The sequence below is a fragment of the Ambystoma mexicanum genome, chromosome 3p (assembly GCF_040938575.1).
Source record: "Ambystoma mexicanum isolate Mex_15411 chromosome 3p, UKY_AmexF1_1, whole genome shotgun sequence".
Taxonomy (NCBI): Eukaryota; Metazoa; Chordata; class Amphibia; order Caudata; family Ambystomatidae; genus Ambystoma; species Ambystoma mexicanum.
This window is the reverse complement of record NC_090925.1, coordinates 892,390,297-892,410,307: the sequence shown is the minus strand read 5'-3', so window position 1 is coordinate 892,410,307 and position 20,011 is coordinate 892,390,297. Positions and strand designations below refer to the sequence as shown.

At 49.0% G+C, this 20,011-nt stretch overlaps 1 protein-coding gene across 4 annotated transcripts in view; it reads left to right on the top strand.

Annotated features, from left to right (window-relative positions):
- The window catches only part of CHD6 (chromodomain helicase DNA binding protein 6), a 2,307,824-nt gene that overhangs the window by 246,906 nt on the left and 2,040,907 nt on the right, over positions 1 to 20,011 (top strand). For all 4 annotated transcript variants that reach the window (XM_069652122.1, XM_069652123.1, XM_069652121.1 and 1 more), the window contains exon 9: positions 16,166 to 16,300. In XM_069652122.1, coding sequence (XP_069508223.1) covers positions 16,166 to 16,300 — 135 coding nt within the window. The remainder of the gene's footprint in view (positions 1 to 16,165; positions 16,301 to 20,011) is intronic.

Below are 20,011 nucleotides of genomic sequence, written 5' to 3'. Positions count from 1 at the left end.
CACTCCACAATATTCTTGCTCAGTGTGAATGCACATCCCAGACTCTCATATTAAATCCAGAGAAAGTCAAACGGACATGTTAGGCAAGATTTGAAGCAGTACCCTTTGGGTGCACTACAACAACCTTGACCACCTGGCAATAGGTACCCAACCTTTGGTATAAATCTGTACTACACAGGTTGGTAGTGTGGCTGAGCAGCCAAGCTTATCTCAAGAGGGGTCAATGTCAGCAGTAGGGTGGTTACACAGATTCACTGTTACAGGTATCCGAATAAACACTTAAACTCAAGATTTCTTGATTAAACAATTATTAATGTATTTAAGTTAGTTTGAATAAGCCTTCTTCAGAAAGGGCAATATATAAGTAACACACAAATACACTCCAGAATACACACTCTCAGTTTCTCTAAATCAGCAAGTACCCATTTGGGATGGCACAGACACTTCCTACACCCTCAGGACACTGTGGACATTAATATATCACTGGTACATTAGAGCAATACTGAGTGGAGTGTCAACAAAAAATAAAAGGTTCTCAGAATAAAACAAGAGATCACGCAAATATTCTGAAGCAGGTAAGTACTTTTTGAAACCCCAACGCAAAGTAAGTTGACCCTTTCCTAGGAGAAAGGTAAAACACACAGTCAGAGGGAAGAAGAGTCATTCAGGGAGCCAGGCCAGCCAATGTCAATTGGGCAAAAGTCTAGGTGAGCTGAAGCACTTCTTGCAGATAAGTAAAAGTCTTGCACAATGTTTTAGAAGTCTTTGTAGGAAAGAGAGAATCAATGTAGGGCCACAAGCTGTTTAGGCTTGTGAGGAGTAAAGCTGTAAGCAACTCAAAAGAAGCAACCAAGACAAGTCGCAACTGAGAACAAGTAAGGCTACACAACAAGAGTTAAGTTCCCTTAGTTTACAGTACCTTTGGTTAGAAGAAATGTTTCCAGCCGGTTTCTGTTCTTGTGCAGCTCTGCAGATCCTGTTGTTCCTGGGCCTCAGTCGTGGAGACAAGAGGGAGGACTTCTGGAGACTCCTGCACTGCAATGGGACGGTCAGCAACAGCAAAGGACAAACTTCAATTCAGCTGCAGTTTGCAGTTTCAGCTCCTCGCATCTCAGCAAATAGCACCACTGCAGTTCTCGGCTACCACTTCAGACTTCCCTTGTATCTGGGATCCAGCACTCTGTTGAGGTGGCGTTGGCTTGGTCAGTCCTGCTTCCTGGGAGTCCGGAGGATCTTCCTGGAGCTTGGGTCTGACTTAAAAGTGATGCACCCAAGCAGGTGTTCATCTCCCTGGCAATTCGGTTCCAGCAGCAGCAGTGGAAGTACAGCCGGCTTCAGAGGATGTCCAGACGAGTTCACTTTGGAGTTGATTGGTCCCACCAACTCAAGGGCAGAAGTTGTTCTTGCAGGGCTTCTCTAGTCAAGGCGAATTTGGAGCTTCAACACAGCAGCAGGGCTTCACCGCGCAAACCAACGGTCCAGGAGTTGCAGCGGGCATCTCTTCCAAGTTCTTCTTCGGATTCCTTCTTCCAGTGGTCAACTCTGCCTTCCAAGCCAAAAAGCCTTGCCTTTTATGCAGGTTTCTCCCATTCATTCCGCCTAGCTATCATTCCCCCAGAGGCTCACTGTCTCCCAAACTCTGGTACTCTCTAAGCTGGACTATTGCAACAGCCTCTTTCTTAATCTACCTGCCTCTACTCTCCGCCCTTTACAACTTATCCAGAACAGGACTGCAAGACTTGTCCTTGGCCTCAAGCTCTGGGATCGTATCTCTCCAGCTCTGAAATCTCTCCATTGGCTCCCTGTGGATGCCAGGATTTCATTCAAAACCCTCTGCATTGTCCACAAGGCTTTCTGGGGCCTGGGTCCAACATACCTTCAGCTCTCCCTCCGCAAATACTTCCCATCTCGAGCACTCCGCTCCTCTAACTCCCTGTTAGGCAGAAACCTGTGCAGTTCCCTCTGGGACCACTGCAAAAGATTTAGGACTACAGGTGTTTGGCAGTAAACTCACTTGGTAGCAGTCTGTACCACACAGATTCACTTGGTAGCTGTGGCAGAGCAGTCAGGCTTCCCTCAAGAAGAGTTAGGCAGTATACAGAGCATTCACAATAGGTCAAGAGCACACAATAGAACAAGTAAACACTGACCAGAGCTTGGTGTAAAAGAGATATAATTATTTATTTAAAACCACATCTAGAAAAACACACAGGCACTAATAGTAAGCAATTCAAAAACACGGTCACTAAAAGATATACACTCCCTTAAAAGAATATTAGACAAGTCTTAAGTAAAGCCACACTTATTTTCAGACAGCGCTGAGCGCTTAACGTAGATGGCACTCTAATAGTTCGTTTTTAAAAAGGGAGAGAAAAGCAGAGAACAAATTGAAACAGATCCCAACACTTTTACAAGAACATAGCAAGAGAGGAAGGCAAAGTAAAACCATGAATTCAGAGTTAGTAGGCCGGATCTGCTTTAAGAGGATCCAAACGAAATGTGTCCAAGTTTGCAGTGCACAAAAGTCTTGTAATGGTTCAAAAAGAAGTTGGAACAAAAAAAAGGGCCAGTTAGAGGGTCAAGGCGGCCAGCCCAGTCCAGAAGGTTAAGGAGTTATTATTACCTTGTTGCAATCTTTAGAAAGGGAGGCCTGGCGGACACGGTACCTTAAAGTGGTGAGAACGCTCCAGCGGGGGCTGTTGTTCCTGGCAGCGGGTGCAAGTCGGTGCTTCGTCCGGGGGAAGAGAGGATCTCGTCGTGGAGGAAGACAGGGGCCCGTTGCACTGCCAGGGAAGAAACCAGCCACGGAGTTTCTCAGGTACAAGGAGCGGTCCGTTGATTCGTGGTTCAGTGTTGAGTGGCTATCCAGCCGCCGGCGTGCTTGGCACGGGCAGTTCGACCACAAACTGGGCTGGGGTGCAAAGAAAGAAAGGTAAACTGGTTGTGCCCACCAGTCGGGGGAAGAAGCCTCTCCAGCCGGGAGATCTTCTCTGTTGTCGGGAAGTGGTGAGTCAGTTCCGCAGGGCTCCACCGGTGGTGTCGTCGTGGTAGGTCAGCTCAGCTTCTCCCTCGTCGGATTCTCAGGTCCTGTGGCGACTTCTGAAGTTCCAGTCCCCAAAGCCCTGCTTTTATGCAGAAAACCCCCATTCACTCAGCCTGTCACTCAAACATGCCGGCTCACCACTTGGGCCAATCACACAAGAGTGTGACTTGAGTTACCACGGTAACTCAGTACAGGGTGCCTAAAGCCCCTCCCGCAACCCCTGTGGTACCCAGACAGAGTGGCACCACTTTTTGAGGCTTCTATGGAGAAGCCCACCAAAAAGTGGAACAAAGGGCTCGACTTGGGTTGGAGTCACAGAAGAGAACACAAACGCCATTTTAGAATCGAGTCTTGGCAAAAAATACGAACCGGAGAATTAATATTAATTAAATAAACCCGCGGTATGTTCGAGGCTATGAGAATTAAATAATGAAAGCTGGTAGCCTCGAACAATGGGAAAATCCCATAGGAAAATATTCGCGGTCGAATATAAAAAGTAGTTTCCACTGCCACCAGCCAAAACTCAATCAGGCGGGACGGAGACGTGCCCCCTCCACTAACAGACCCCGGGGCAATCAAATTGCCCCGACCAGTACGTCCACAATATGATGGTTTGTACTGGTTTCTGTTAATAATTTGGGACTAGTAAAGCCAATGGTGACTATACATGCCCTGGGAGACAGTGGTCAGTCCCAGGGTATGGAGTCTATGGTGGGGTGTCATTATGACACCCCTGTGTTACTGCACAGAGGGTGCTGTGTAACACACATAGGCAAAAACACATGAGACCCTATGGAGTAAAGGACCCCATAGCCCATAAAACACATTACCAGTCAAAGGAATACCATAATCATGTCCAAGAGTGAGGGTAAAAGAGTCTCACTCTTGGCAGGAGAAAAACATAACCCCAAAAATCCAGCAAAGCTGCTGGGGGACTCACTAGGTTAGGAAATTCAGCCTAAAGAGAGAATTCTCCCTAACACTCTCAGGGTCAGTCATTTCTCAAAGAAACGAGCTGGGGGTAGATCTGTCTTCGGCTGGGGCCACCCTCTGGAACAGCCTCCCTGCCACTCTAAAACTTGAGGAGAACCATCTCCGGTTCCGGAAGCACCTCAAAACCTTCCTCTTTGCTTCTGCCTTCTCCTCCCCTCTCCCGTGTTGATTCTGCTCACCCTTGGCACCATGCACCTGGCCACCCTCTGTCCTCTGGGCCCAGGTTCCTGCTCATCCTGCCACCCTCACGCACTGCCTCCGGGCCACCCCCTGCACTGGGGTCTGTATCTGTACCCATATAGCCCTCCCCTTTTCTTCCTGCACTTTCAGGCCTACACGGCCTGCTGCCATAAACCCAGCACTTGCCACTTGCTGGCTGCACTCCCATTGTTTGTTCCCTTTTTATTTATTTTTTTATTATTATTTTTGTTTTTTTTCCTTCTCGCTCCGCACTCTCCTTTTTGTTCCCCCTTCCATGCACTTCTCCCCTTTCTCCCTCTACCCTACACTTGCACGTTCTCAATGTCACTGGGCCTAGTAAGATCGTTGTTTTTGTTCTCCCCTGGTCCCTTTCCCTGCCTGGTCGCGCTCTGAAACACTTGTGTATGAGCGCGATAGAAATAAAATATCAATCAATCAATCAATCAATTACACAGCACATTGGCTTTCCTTGCTGGACAGCCAGCCTGTCACGATCCACCGTCCCTGGAAACTATGGTGGAAATGGAAGAAGGGCTACTGAGCTGAAACTAATGCAGCGCTCTAGTTGTTTACGGTGCATCACATACATATACGCGTCACGCCTAAGCGACGATGCGTTGCAACCCTCCTCCTTTGGGTATACACGCTTGTTCTCCGTCCACTGTTCTGGTGGTTCTGTGTCCCCTAGTTTTTCCCGCTGCCTTCCTGCCTCCCTTGCTTTGCCTTCTCTGTGCCTCCTTCTTCCCTTTTCCTAGCGGTTCGTTCTAATCTATCGGCCGCCTTTCTGCCCCTCCCTACGCTCTGCTTTCCTTCGGAGCGTTCTTCCACTCCGAGTCTACTCAGAGTTTTCTCCCTTACACTTACCTTGTGTTTCTACTACGCATCTGTTAGCCCGCTTTTGCGTCTTGTTCTCCCACCAGTGTATTCTGGGTATTGGAGTTTCTACCTTCCTGCGGCAGGGTCGCTGCCTAAGAAGAATCCTCTTCAGCACCTTCTGGAAAGAGTGGATACGCCTTTTCATCCCACGAAGTCTACTGCATTCAAGAAACCGCAGTTTAACACCGTCCCAGCGTTTTTCAGCCTTGCTTTTCCCTGGTTGTAGGGCGGTCCCCCTGGATTAGGCTGGGTGGCCTCCGGCGGGGCTCTTCCTAAAACTCGTCCCAAAAAGCCGGAGCACGCCTGGAGAAGCCGGAGGGAGATATCTTCAGAAGACTCATCTGAGGAATCACGAACAGGTGAGGAGGAAGGGGAGTCTGGGTCAGAAGAATTGTTCTTGGATAGTTTACCCCACAATCCTGAAACCGCCAGCCAATCGCCTTTGGGTGCATTCCTGCAACCAATGGGATTAAGCACAGGGAGTTTCGGGCACCTCCTCACTTCTTGCCCCGGCCAGACATCCTGGCGCCAAATTGGATTAAAACAAGAGCACTGATTAGTAATCTAAAATAATACTTTAAACTTTCAATTATGTGAAAAATCAAGTTCATATGTGCTCCCATATATTAGAAGGATCCCAAATTCTTTGTTGTGCAGTGAATTATTACGGTTTCGGTTAGGTCTTACAAAAACTAACGAGACTGATCCAATTTTGAACTCCGGGATGCTATCAGAGACCTGCTCCCTCCGGTCACTCCACCGGCACCCATAGTCATTCCTCCTATGGCTCTCGCGCCTCGGGCCCCAGTGCAGCTCCCACTGCCGGCTCCTTCGATTCCGGCTGCCCTACCTCCCACAGTACAGGCGGTTCCACACCAGCCTCCATAGCAGCCACTGGCTCCGGCCTCCACACCGCAGCCCACGGCGCCCAGTACTTCACCTCCCTCTCAGGACCAACTGGACACTTGGGTGGACACAGATGAGGAGGGGGGTCCTGAGATGCCGTCCTCCGCCAGGGCCCTTCCTCGAACGCCTTGCAAGTTTGGCAGAATATTTGGACCTTCCCCAACCCGAGGTAGAGTAGCCAGAGGAGGGGGTCTTGGCAGAAGTCCTCACCCTAAGACCCCCCACCAGAACGGGGATCCTGATGCAGAAAGATGTTGTAGCCCTGGCCAAGAGGGGTTGGCCCAAGCCGCACTTGGGCCATTCTGCCATTTGGCGCCTTGACGCAAGTATAGGCAAATGGAGGGGGATAAACTCTTGCTTTCGGTGCATCCTCAACCGCACTCCTCGGTGATCGCTGCAGCGTCACTCTACTTACTCGAAGTCTCGGTCGTCCTTGGCCACCTCGTCCTCGACACTGCTAGGCAAGGAGGAGAAGATCTTGAAGGCGTATGGGGAAAAAGCTGTACTTCAACGCCTCCTTGCACCTGTGTCAAGCCAACACTACCGTGCTGGCAGCCGTTAACCAAAAGCTTTGGTGGGAGATGGTAGACTTCTTCCCGGAACTTCTGCCGCAGAGCCAAGCACGCTTCAAAGCGGGCCTAGGAGAAGCGAGGCTGGTAGCGCAGGACATCATGGAGTCCACCATGGCCCACATCGATACCTCTTGCCAGCCATCTGCAATGCCACGAACATGAGAAGGATGCCCTGGCTCTGGGCTACTAAATTTAATCCTGATGACCAGGAACACATATTGGACCTTCCTTTCAAGGGTAGTGACCTCTTTCACTCCACCACGGATTAGGAATTAGATGAAAAGAACAACAGCTAGCAAACTGAGAAGTCTCTATTCTTACTAAGGCCACGCCCAAGGCGTACACCCAGTCACATCAACGCTCTGACAAGGGGTGGGGGTTTGGTGGGTTCCTGGGGTTCCAAGAACAGAGGTCCAGACAATCTTACCGTTCTCAGAGTCGGCACCAGTGGAAACCACAGACGGGGGAGGCAAGGTTTTTTTCCTAGTCACCCTCCTCCGCAACAGCCTCGGAGGGAAAGAAGGCATGACGCGTCCCTTCGGGTCCACGTGTCTCCGGTGGGTGGCAGGCTGCTTTTCACGTGCAATTCTGGTTCCAGAACTTTTCGAAACCCTGGATCCTATCTGTAGTCTCCACAGGGTACCGCCTACCGGTCCCTTCCTCTCCTCTATCCTCCCCTCCTCTCCCACAGATTGGGACAGCAACTCTGTTGGTGGAGATCCGGTCGCTCGCCCCACCCTCCCACCAGAGATGCTTGGGCTTCTATTCCAGGATTTTCGCCATACAGGAGAACCACCAGGCTGGCCTGAGAGTTGTGTTGGACCTTTCCATCCTCAACCTCTACCTTCCACTGCAAAAATTCAAGATGGATATGCCAGCACTCATTGCGGAGACACTGGAAAGGGGAGACTGGATGTGCTCCCTGGATCTGCAGGACACGTATCTACACGTCCCTGTTTGGCAGATACATCGTTCTTTACTCCGGTTCAGGATCATGGGTTGCCATTTCCAGCTCAATTCAGCCCCAGGGTATTTACCAGGTTAATAAATGCAATGGCAGCCATCCTCAGGGCCCAGGGTCACCATGTCTACCTGTATGACTGGCTCGTCAGGGCCACTTCCCTGGAGGCAGTCCTCCATACCTCCTCCACACTGATGAACACACTCCACGACCTGGGGTTCACTATCCACCTTAAGAGGTCTCAGCTGCAGCCTACGCAGGGCCTGACCTTCCTGGGCCTCATCTGGGATAAGAGCTCAGTCTTTCCCTCGGAGGACAAAATCACAGCCATCAAGAGAGCCACTACTCACTTCCTCTCCAGGACAGTGACCTCGGCCTGGTGGTACCAATACTTGTTTGGTATAAGGCCAGCGGTTCTACTGGCCGTACCCCACACAAGGCTCAGGATGAGGAGATTACAGCTGCACTTCGCAGCCTCATGGAATCAGGAGAAGGGCTCCCAAGCATTCTCCACTTGGACCTCACATGGTGGTCCGCGGACTGCAACTTGATGACGGGTAAGCCCCTCCAGTCAGCTGGCCCCTCAGGTCACCATTACTATGGACTCCCTGGAGGGCTAGTGCCCCACTCTGGGCAGCCACAGCGTCCATGGAGTCTGGACTCTGCAGGAGTCTCACATCAATTGGCTGGAGCTGAAGGCCATCTGGCTGGCTCTCAAGGACTTTTGCCCTCTCACTGGAGGCAGTGTAGTACTTATCCAGACGGACAACTCCACCAGCATGTGCTATGTCAACAAGCAGGGGGGTACCAGGTCCCCTCTACTGTGCAACCTAGCGATCAGCATGTGGGAATAGGCACTGGAGAACAAAATCTACCTCATGGCCGTCCACCTCCCGGGCGAATCCAACCTAGAAGCGGACAGGCTCAGCAAACTGGGAGCAGACAATTACGATTGGCAGTTGAACGACCTGGTACTGAAGTAGATCTTCCTCAGATGGGGGCACCCCCAAGTGGATCTGTTTGCCTCCTGGAACAAAAGGAAATGCCAGCAGGTCGCCTTGTGGCAGGGCCAGGGCCCGGCTCCCTTGGCGACGCATTCCAGACAGTCGAATGGTATGACGGCTTATGCCTTCCCGCCCACACCCCTGGTCCACAGGGTGATCGGCAAGATAAAGGAATTTTGTCACCTCAGCATCATTCTGATAGCTCTATGGTGGCTGGCGAGACTGTGGTTCTCCAAGCTCCTCAGCCTATCGGACAGGCCATCCATTCACTCACCGCTGGGCCCTGCTCATCTCCTAGCACAGCTGGGGGTGGGGGGCAGAATAGTCCACCCGCCCCTCAAAAGTTAGCCCTCGCAGCGTGGTTCCTGAGCAGGTCACGCTGAGACACTTCAGCCTTTCTCAGGCTAACCTAGAAATCATTCAGGGCGCCAGGAGCAAAGCTACAAGGAGCAATACAAGAGCAAATGGTCTAGATTCTGCCATTGGGCCGACTCCAACAAGATCGATCCCCTTAAGTGCACTTTGGGCGATGTGCTCTCCTTCTTGGCACACCTTGCCCACTCTGGTGTACAGGTGAACACATGCCGCACCTATTTGGCAGCCATAGTGGCTTACAGGAATTCGGGGGATGGCCTATTCTCCTCCTCCAACTCGGTGGTCAAACAACATTTTGCGGGCCTCCACAGACTCTACCCGCCTATAAAGAAACCGCATCCGGTATGGGTCCTCAATGTAGTGTTGGGCGACTTGGCGCACAAACTATTTGAGCCAATGGCATCCGCGGACATCGGGCTGGTCACCATTAAGACAACTCTGCTGGTTGGCCTCACCTCGGCGCACAGAGTCTGCGAGATAGAGGCTTTGATGACATCAGAACCCTACACCACCTTTTACAAGGATAAGGTGGTCCTACGGACGCACCCTGCTTTCCTGCCGAAGGTAGCCTTCTCTTTCCATCTTAACAAGGAGATAGTCTTACCCACTTTCTTCGCCGACCCCAAGGATGAGCCTCAGAGGGTCTTGCACTGTCTGAATGTCAGATGCGCTCTGAAATACTATCTAGACAGGACCTAGGACTTCACAAGTCAGACACCCTTTTTGTCACCTTCGGTGGATCGAGACCCGATTATCAGGCTTCCAAGGCCTCCTTAGCAAGGTGGATGGTTTCGGCCATCAAGGAGGCCTATGAGGGGCAGCACAAGCCATTACCAGCGAACATGCATGCCCACGCTGTCAGAGCCAAGGCAACGGCCATTGCATTCCAGCGGTATGTTCCGTAGCAAGTCATCAGCAGGGTGGCCACCTGGGCCTCGCCTTCGGCTTTCTGTAAGCACTACTGTTTGGACGCCACCTCTAGGTCGGACACGGCTTTCGGACAAGCGGTTCTAAGGAACCTGTTTTCTTAAGAAGGGTCTCCTCTCAACCCTAGGGCTACTTTCATTTGTAATCCCCCATACAGTATGGCGGGGACGGGACGGGACGTAAAGAGTAATTAATAGTTACTCACCGTAGTGACTAACATACTCTTAGTCCATAGTCCCCTTTCCCCCATACGTCCCACCATCCTTCCCCTAATAAAACTCGAGTTATTTGGCAATGTTAAATATTGTTGATGTGTCAATGGGGACTGAGGAGTGGCGCCGGTTGGCGGAGTCGGGCGAGCGAATGTTCCCAGGGCCACGCCCCCACGTGCGCCTCTAAATTTAGAGGGGAAGAACGTTTTTTCTGGTGAGAAAGGTTCTGTCTCCCATCCCTAGCGAGGGTCGCCCATACAGTATGGAGGAAAGGGGACTATGTACTAAGAGTAAATTAGCCACTACGATGAATAACTATTCATCTTTTGCTTTATAGTAGGTTTTGAAAAGTAAACCTACAAAAGACAGAAATTGGGAAGATCCCATTTGATTGCTGTAATAATTGTAAGCACCTTCTGTTTGGTACAGGGGAAATTGAAATATTTGGAAATATCTCTTGCATCTGAAAGATCTTTTCTGTATCAAGCTATTTACACCTGTTACAAAGTGATAGGAGCAAATCTGGTACTTTGGACGTTAGCTTGGTTAGGATGAGGGAATTGTCTCTCATTTAAATGTACCCCTCGCACCCCCCATCTACTGTAGTAACTTCTCAAGCTTTGCTTTTTCTTTCAGCTCAATAAAATGGCCAATAATTTTATTTAGGGTGGGAGGGGTGCAGCCAATGATTTCAAGTTAACTTCTTAAATCATCTAGAGAAAAGAGTGGTCTTGCTTTTCATTTTAGATGAATCTCTAAAGCTGCCCATCTCCCTTCTCCCCTTAAGCACTCCATTGTGCACCCCCTCCTCAAGAAGCAGTTTGCCAATCCTACTTGCCCGACGAACTATTGCAGAATCTCCATCACCCCTTTCCTGGGCAAACTCTTGGAAAAGCTGGCCATCTCCCAGCTTAATCTCCACACTGAATCTGTTGGTTGTCTCTATGACCGTCAGTCTGGCTTCAGAGCTGCCAAAGCCACGGAAACTGCTCTCCTGAACACCCGTGAAGATCTGCTCTCTAACCTCGATTCCAATATTCCTTCTGCCCTCATCCTCCTTGATCTTTACTCTGCTTTTGACATGGTCAACCACGCCATTCTGATCAATCGACTTCCTCTTGGACCGCCCCTCCCAGGTCCAACTTGGTACCTTGCTCTCTGCCACCTCTCTCTACCTGTGACTTTCCCCAGGGCTCTATCCTCTCACCCTGGTTTTTCAACCTCTATTTGGCCCTTTTGGCCCACCTAATCTCTACCTTCTCTAACATTCAGTGTTATGCGAATGACACTTGGCTTTCTTTCAGGCTCCTCTCAGCCTACTCTCTCGCTCATTCCTGTCTATCCACGATTCAGGATTGGTGTGCCGCCAACAATCTCTGCCTTAGTGCCAGTAGGACTGAGATCCTTCTCATTGGGACCCCTGACACTGCTTTCCCCTCCCTCACTCTGGCCGCCCACCTTGGGCCCTCTTCCTTAGACTTCTTGCGAGGCAAAAAACCTTGGTGTCATCTTCGACTCCACTCTTTCTCTCCTCACATCTTAGATGTCACCAAGAAGTCCCACTACCAGCTGCACTCAAAGGGACTCTTCCCTTTCTCACGTTCACCCAGAAGCTCAATGTCTCCAGAGCCCTGGTTCACTTTAGGATGGACTGCTACTACTACTACTACTACTACTGCAACAGCCTTTTTCTCAATCTGCCTTCTTCTACTCTCCGTCCTATGCAACTAATCCAGAACAGGAAATCCATCCACTGGCTCCCGGTGGCTGCAAGGATCAAGTTCAAGACCCTTTGGATTGTCCACAAGGCTTTCTCTGGTCCTGGCCTGCACTACATCCAACGCTCTCTTCCAAAATGCCTTCCTTCTCGAGCCCTTCGCACAGCTACCTCCAACTCTAAGGGTTAAACACTTCTCCAGGAGGAGAGGGGGGGGGTAGATCTCTTTCCTCTGCAGGTGCCTCCCTCTGGAATGGCCTCCCTGCCCCTCTCAAGCTTGAGCTGAACCACCTGAAGGTCTGGAAGCAGCTCAAAACTTTCCTCTTCTCTTTTTTCTCGCTCCCTCCCCTGCTGACCAACATGTCTGCTTTACCGATTGGTTGCTTGGCTACCCTCAAAGGCTCACCGGGTACCAGGCACTTTCCTGATCAGTCACCCTTGCACTGGCTACGCACTTGGCGGCTGTAACTGTAACCCTAAAGTCCCTTGCTCTCCTTGCACTACCCAGAGCCTTGCTGCCCAGGCTGCACTTACACAGAGCATTGCTACCCTGTTTTCCGTTCCCCTCTCCCTTGCACCCTCCCTTTCTCTCACTTGCACGATCTGAATGACACAAGGCTTAATAAGATTGTTTGTCTTGTCCTCCCTCCGTCTTCCCTTCCTTGTCTTGTCGCGCCTAGAAACACTTGTGTACAGGCGTGTTATAAATTACTTATACCATATCATATCTGTGCATTGCTTTTGAATGGTCTAAATGTTTCTCAAAATATGGGCAACAATGGGCCTAACAGTAATCTGTTCAGCCATATTTGAAGTCTGGCTACAAAGTAGGCACAGTTATACCATCATGTATAGAGGTGTAGTAATGGCGAGAGTGTGCTACCGTCTCTCATTGAAAATGAATTTGGCGATCTCCATTCTCCTTTGACACTGATCCACTTCAATCCCAATGTTACCCCGCTGCTGAGGGGTTTCAACTTGGAACATTGGAGGGAGGCAGTTTGTCGCAAAACTGGTGGTGTGCGTTTGGGAGATCAAATTAAAACTTTTCAAAAATGTAAAGGTGTCTGTAAGTCTGACCACCTCCAGTACAAACTAATCAGACACGTGGTCTTGCACCATCCTTAAACAGTGGCTTGTAGGGTGCTAAATCCAGTTGAGAAACTTTTGAAGTCTAATCTGGTGACTCATTTCATCACTGCATTTTACAAAATACCGAAAGCCTCAAACTTGTGGCGTCTGGTACACGGTCGCTGTTTTGGTATGATCTTTAGGGCTTTTGCTGCCACTCAATTTGCCAGAAGAAAGTTTGGTTGAAAATTGGGCATCATTTTCATTTGACTCCTGACAAATGACATGTAATGTACACAAATATTTCCGATTGTTGCCCGAGGAACTGTGGTCTGAGGGGTGGACCATCTACACCTATAGTGGGCATGCTCAAAATTGACTGGAAATAGCAATGAAATTCTTGGTACAATTAGGATGATTGTTAAGACAGAATTCATATTTTGGGGCATTCTAAATCCTCTTTTTAGGGACCATTAGCAGTTGGTTTCTTTTTTTTACCTCATTTTGTTGTATCGCAGACCATTTTTATGGCCAGATTAACTTCTCCTGAAGTCGCCCTGCCCCTCTGTATTGCAGGATGTCCTATGTTTTTCATGCCAGCGAGTCCACAGACAGTTCATTGTTGGGCTGACTACTGTTGCATACGTGGGAACTGCAAACCCAGCACTCGTGTGCCTGCTTGCCGAATAGAAAAGGGAAGCAAGCGCTATGAAGTATACTTACCTGTAGTTCTGGACGTTGAGATCCACTGTGGTCTTCTCTCTTGGGATACCTGCTTCCACAGGGATACAGGGTTAGTTATTGAGAGTGATGAGACTTGTAGCCTTTCATGAGGAAATGTTAGGGAGAATTCTCTCTTTAGGCTGAACTTTCTAACCTAGTGAGTCCCCAGCAGCTTTGCTGGATTTCTGGAGTTTGTTGTTTTCTCCTGCCAAGAGTGAGACTCTTTTTCTCCCACTCTTGGACATGATTTATGGTGTTCCTTTGACCGTTAATGTGTTTTATGGGCTATGGGGTCCTTTACTCCATAGGGTATCATGTGTTTTTACAATGTGTGTTACACAGCACCCTCCATGCAGTGACACAGGGGTGTCCTAGTGACACCCCACCATAGACTCCATACCCTGGGACTGACTACTGTCTCCCAGGGCATGTAAAGTCACCATTGGCTTTACTAGTCCCAAATTATTAACAGAAACCGGTACAAACCATCATATTGGGGATGTACTGGTCGGGGCAATTCGATTGCCCGGGGTCTGTTAGTCGAGGGGGCACGTCTCCGTCCCTCCGATCGAGTTTTGGCTGGTGGCAGTGAATACTACTTTTTATATTCGACCACGAATATATCCCTATGGGATTTTCCCATTGTTCGAGGCTACCAACTTTAATTATTTAATTCTCATAGCCTCGAACAAACCGCCGGTTTATTTAATTAATATTAATTCGCCAGTTGGTATTTTTTGCCAGGACTCGATTCTAAAATGGCGTTTGTGTTCTCTTCTGTGACTCCAACCCAAGTCGAACCCTTTGTTCCACTTTTTGGCGGGCTTCTCCACAGAAGCCTCCAAAAGTGGTGCCACTCTGTCTGGGTACCACAGGGGGTGTGGAAGGGGGTTTAGGCACCCTGGACTGAGTTACCTTGGTAACTCAAGTCGCACTCTTGTGTGATGGCTCACCACTTAGCTTGTTTGATTGACACCTAGGCTGAGTGAATGGGGGTATGCTGCATAAAATCGGGGCTTTGGGGACTGGAACTTCAGAAGTCGCCAATGGACCTGAGAATCCGTCGAGGGAGAAGCTGAGCCGACCTACCACGACGACACCACCGGTGGAGCCCTGCGGAACCGACTCGCCACTTCCCAACGACAGAGAAGATCTCCCGGCTGGAGAGGCTTCTTCCCCTGACTGGTGGGCACAACCAGTTTACCTTCTCTTCGCACCCCAGACCGGCTTGTGGTCGAATTGCCCGTGCCAAGCACCCCGGCAACCGGATAGCCACTTACCACTGGACTGCGAATCAACGGACCGCTCCTTTTAGATGAGAAACTCCGCGGCTGGTTTCTTCCCTGGCAGTGCAACAGACTCCTGTCTTCCTCCCCGACGAGATCTTCTCTTCCCCCGGACGAAGCACCGACTTGCATCCGCTGCCAGGAAAACCAGCCCCCGCTGGAGTGTTCTCACCACTTTAAGGTACCGTGTCCGCCAGGCCTCCCTTTCTAAAGATTCCTACAAGGTAATAATAATCCCTTAACCTTCTGGACTGGGCTGGCCGCCTTGACCATCTAACTGGTCCCTTTCTTTTGGTCCAACTCCTTTTTGAACCGTTACAAGACTTTTGTGCACTGCAACCGTGTGACCTTGGACACATTTCAGTTTGATCCTCTTAAAGCGGATCCGGCCTACTGACTCTAAACTCAGTGTTACTTTGCCTTCCCCTCTTGTTGTGTTCGTGAAAAAATGTTGGGATCTGTTTCAATTTACTCTCTGCTTTTCTCTCCCTTTTTGAAAACGAATTATTAGAGTGCCATCTACGTTAAGCGCTCAACGCTGTCTGAAAATAAGTGGGGCTTTACTTAAGACTTGTCTGATATTCTTTTAAGGGAGTGTATATCTTTTAGTGACCGTGTTTTTGGATTGCTTACTATTAGTGCCTGTGTTTTTTTCTAGATGTGGTTTTAAATAAATAATTATATCTCTTTTACACCAAGCTCTGGTCAGTGTTTACTTGTTCTATTGTGTTCTTTTGACCTATTGTGATGCTCTGTATACTGCCTAACTCTTCTTGAGGGAAGTCTGACTGCTCAGCCACAGCTACCAAGTGAATCTGTGTGGTACAGACTGCTACCAAGTGGGTTTACTGCCAAACACCTGTAGTCCTAAATCTTTTGCAGTGGTCCCAGAGGGAACTGCACTGGTTTCTGCCTAACAGGAAATACGTTAAAAAAATGTTTTAATGGCAGCTGAGTATACCTCTTTCTTGTCATTGCCTTTATTTGATTTTGATCAAAGGGTAATGTGGATCAAATCACATACTCTGCTGGATCACTGAGGGCAATCTGATGGGATAGAATACATTGAAAAAAACATGCAGTCAAGAATTGGTTGCAGTAAATGGTAAGCATCTTTCTAAATGTTTCAGTCCTTGGCCCAACTGCATACACATTACGTCCTATCCCATCGAGCATCGTCACATTCTGCCATCTAATTCTGCTTACCTTCCTCTGTACATTTTAGATGAATTTAATGTTTGCTTTGTAGATGTTTGCTGTAACTTTCAATATGTTTACACTCTTTTGTTCCTCTGTAGGAAGTTACTCACTATCTGGTTAAATGGTGCTCTTTGTCGTATGAAGAAAGCACTTGGGAGTTGGAGGAAGATGTTGATCCCCTGAAAATCCGAGAATTCGAAGAGCTGCAGGTGTTACCTGAGATACTACATATGGTAGTTCACACTTAACTTTACTAGCAAAAACATTTAGTTTTCTGATCCCCATTATTTTTAACTAGCAAGGGGCTTGTTCTGATGTGCTGAATCAGGTTTGAATTCAGAATTGTGCACTGCAGAAACGTTCATAATCATCCATTGTAAATATCTGATCATTATAGGTTATTGCAGAGTTTTCTGAAGATGGTTTTGAATAGTTTGCATTTACCCGTTTGCCAGCGTACCAATAAAACTTTGATGCACTGTTAAATAAAAATTGCACAATACTTGCGACAAAAATGCAATCAAAAAGGACTCCTGAATATATCAGTTATGGCTGTTATGCAGTCATGATGTTATTCTAAAAATAAAAAAATAACATGTGCAGAACATGTGTTAACCTTCCAGGTGGAAGTCATTTTCAGGAAGGTTCTTTTAGTACCACAATGACGGTTTGATTTGTAGCAGCATCTTCTGGATGATGTCATAAGCCTCTGACATTATGCCCTCTGTGTGACTACCATCACTGTGTGGAATGGGTTAGCGCAGGTACTTCAAAGAGGCTGTTTCTGTGGCCATGCTTTTTCCATAGTTTACTAGGAAAAGTTGCATGCTCTTCTAATTGAGTTCTGCCTTTTTATTCTGTGACTGATCCACTTATAGAACTTTGGATAAATAATTTACTCTAGTGCTGTGGACAGTATCTCTGGTACACTGGTTTTGGCTTGATTTAAACTTGTGGCTGTTTAGTTTAAATATCTGAAGAGACTGGATGGCTCAGCAGATGATTTAGCAAAGGTTTAAGTAGACATTCACCTGGATGGTTCAAAAGATCAGAACAGAGCTTGTCACCTATAGAATGGAATGGCTCATAAGTGCAGTAAAGAGTCAAATAACTACTTCGAAGGGATTGTGTCCTCTGACGTATTCCTTATCTTTGATAATACGTTTCCAGCTTGCTGGCCTCAGAAATTTTTCCGTAGAGGGCGCTGCGCGTCGACGTCCGCCGAGTCGATGTCCCTCGACGGCCACCGTATCGGCGCCGACGTCACCATGCCCATAAATAGCCATGCGCGGCGTCCGTTGCTCAGTTCCGTTTTTCCGCGCTTCGTTGGGCCTCAGAACATCGTTGCTCAGTTCAGTCAGATAATCTAATCTAATCTACATCTACTCGAAATATACCAACTCGTTCTTGATGGCATCTTCATCGCAACCGACAACGCTGTGATCCGGCTTCAAAAAATGTCGAGACTGCGGTAAAAAAATGTCTAACGGATCCACACAGGATCTGCTTGTGGTGCTTGGGAGCCGAGCACCATTGTTCGGAGTGTGAGGACTGCATGTCCATGACAGTGAAAGCCTTGAAGGAGCACAAGGGGAAGCTCGAGAGAGGTAAGTCAGTCAAAACCTCATCGAAGGTTTCTTCGGCCGATTCGAGGCATTAGTCTCCTCGCTGTCAAACATTCCCATTCTAGATCTCGAAGTAGCTCCCACCATTCGTCGAGATCAAGACACTCAAAGAAGAGACGTCGAAGATCCCCTTCCTCGTCTTCTGTTTCCCCAGAAAGGGTCTCCTGCCCCACAAAACACAGCTCTCTGGCTGAGTGGGAGGAATTCAGGAAGAAAATGTTAAGCGTCTTCGAGAAAGCTGCCTCGACCCCCTCGAAGACAGCTGAGGGTGATACCCCGGGTGAAAAACCCAAAAAATCAAAACGCCGCGAGTCGCAGCACCCGGCGAAACATGCCACCCGAGAGCGCCACGGGCCATCGGGTAAGAAGGCACCGTCTTCGACGCCATCGTCGAAGATTCCTTAGACGCATGGATCGGCGCCATCGACGCCGTTGTCGAAGCGTTCTTTGACGCATTCGTCGGTCGATCGCCTCAACGCCGACAACGACACTGATGAAAGAGAAGACCACGGCTACTCCACAGCCAACGGTGATTCCAAGAGCCTCCGGCAGTCGTCGACATCCTTGAGTAGGATCCCGATCCTCTCGAGTTCTTCAAGGCCTCTTCCGGGTTTCGCGACGCCGCTCTCGGCGACGCCGTTCTCTGCGCCTTCGAAGCCTGTCAGATCGGCGTCGACGACATCGATGTTTTCTCACCCAATAATGACGAGTTTGGCTCCTTCTGCCTTAGAAATGGGTTTTATACCATTTCAGAGGTCAGAGTACCCTGGATTATCTTCAATTTATGAAGAAGGCGAAGATTCTGACCAGGAAACCTTCGGGTTGCAGAGGACCACACTACCTGTTTCAGAGGATTTCACCTCTGAGGAAAGAAGGTTGAAAGAACTACAGGAGTCATTACATGAGGCAAGTGGGCTGGACACTTCCCCAGAAGGGGATTTTGTTGAGCCAGACCCAGGGGAACATGCCGAAACACCCTATAGAACCCTGATGGCAAGGATTATTGAATTCATGGGTTGGTCTGCGCCTTCGCCTGTTTTTCAAGAGGATGACCTGACAGACATATTAGACAAAGGTCCACAGGAGGATCCTGTGGTCCCCTTCCATGCAGCCTTACAGAGAAATATTGCATCTAATTGGGAAACTACTGAAGTTATCCCTGCTGTCAATAAAAGATTATCAGCCAAGTATAGGGTAGCTGCAGCTGATCCTGAGAGCCTGGTGGTCCAAGCGGCAACTTCATCAAGCAGCAGGACTGCTTACCTTACTGTCCGACAGGATAGAGATGACAAGAGGTACGATTCTATGGCAAAGAAAGTCTTCACTGCTTGTAGTATGGCGTTGAAGTCCATCAACGCCACCTGTAAGCTCGCCAGGTTCAGTGACACACTGTGGGAGTGTGCTTCTTCAGCGAGCGGCTGACTGCATACCTGAAGGAGAGGAAAAGGAAGCCTTCCTTAACATTATTAAAGATGGCAAGGATGCCATGTGCGAGTCACTTCAAACTGGCATTGATTCCGCTGACAGTATCAGCAGGGCCATGGCGGCTAGTACAACAAACCGCAGGCATGCATGGTTGCGAAAGTCGGGCTTTGCTCCAGATGTACAAGCCAGACTTTTGAATATGCCCTTTGACGGCTCTTCATTATTCGGAAAAAAGGCTGATGACTGTCTGGAAAAGTTGCAGACATCTAAAGCTGCAGCAAAATCTTTAGGAGCTGCTATCCGCCAAACTCCTTTTCTCCCCTCAGGAACCTCTGGGAGAGGAAAGTCCTTTCGCTATTATTCCGCATTCGGGAAAGGAAGAGGACAGCCGGCTCAAAGAGGCCAAAGGAGATCCACCCGAGGTGGACGGGTCAAAAGTACTAAGACCGCAGCAGGTGCCTCTTTACCCTCGGCATCTGCATCAGCCGCCCCAAACCACTCTGAGGTCTTTACACACAAAACACCTGTAAGGGGGCAGGTTAACTCACCATCTGACGGAATGGCAGGCTATTACGTCAGATGCTTGGGCATTGGAGACAGTTGCCCAGGGTTACTGCCTACCCTTTCTACAGATCCCTCAGAGTCATCCACCGGGGAACAGCTCTCTAAAAGTTCCAGATCTGCTCCTCTTGCATGAAATTATAGACCTGCTAGAGAAAGGTGCCATAGAACCGGTACCTGTAGCGGACAGGAACAAGGGATGGTACTCCCCCCCCCCCCCCCTACTTTCTCATACCAAAGGACGACGGAGGACTGAGACCCATCCTGGACTTACGAGAATTGAACAAGTTCCCCAGGAAGGACAAGTTCAAGATGGTAACTCTCTCAGATCCT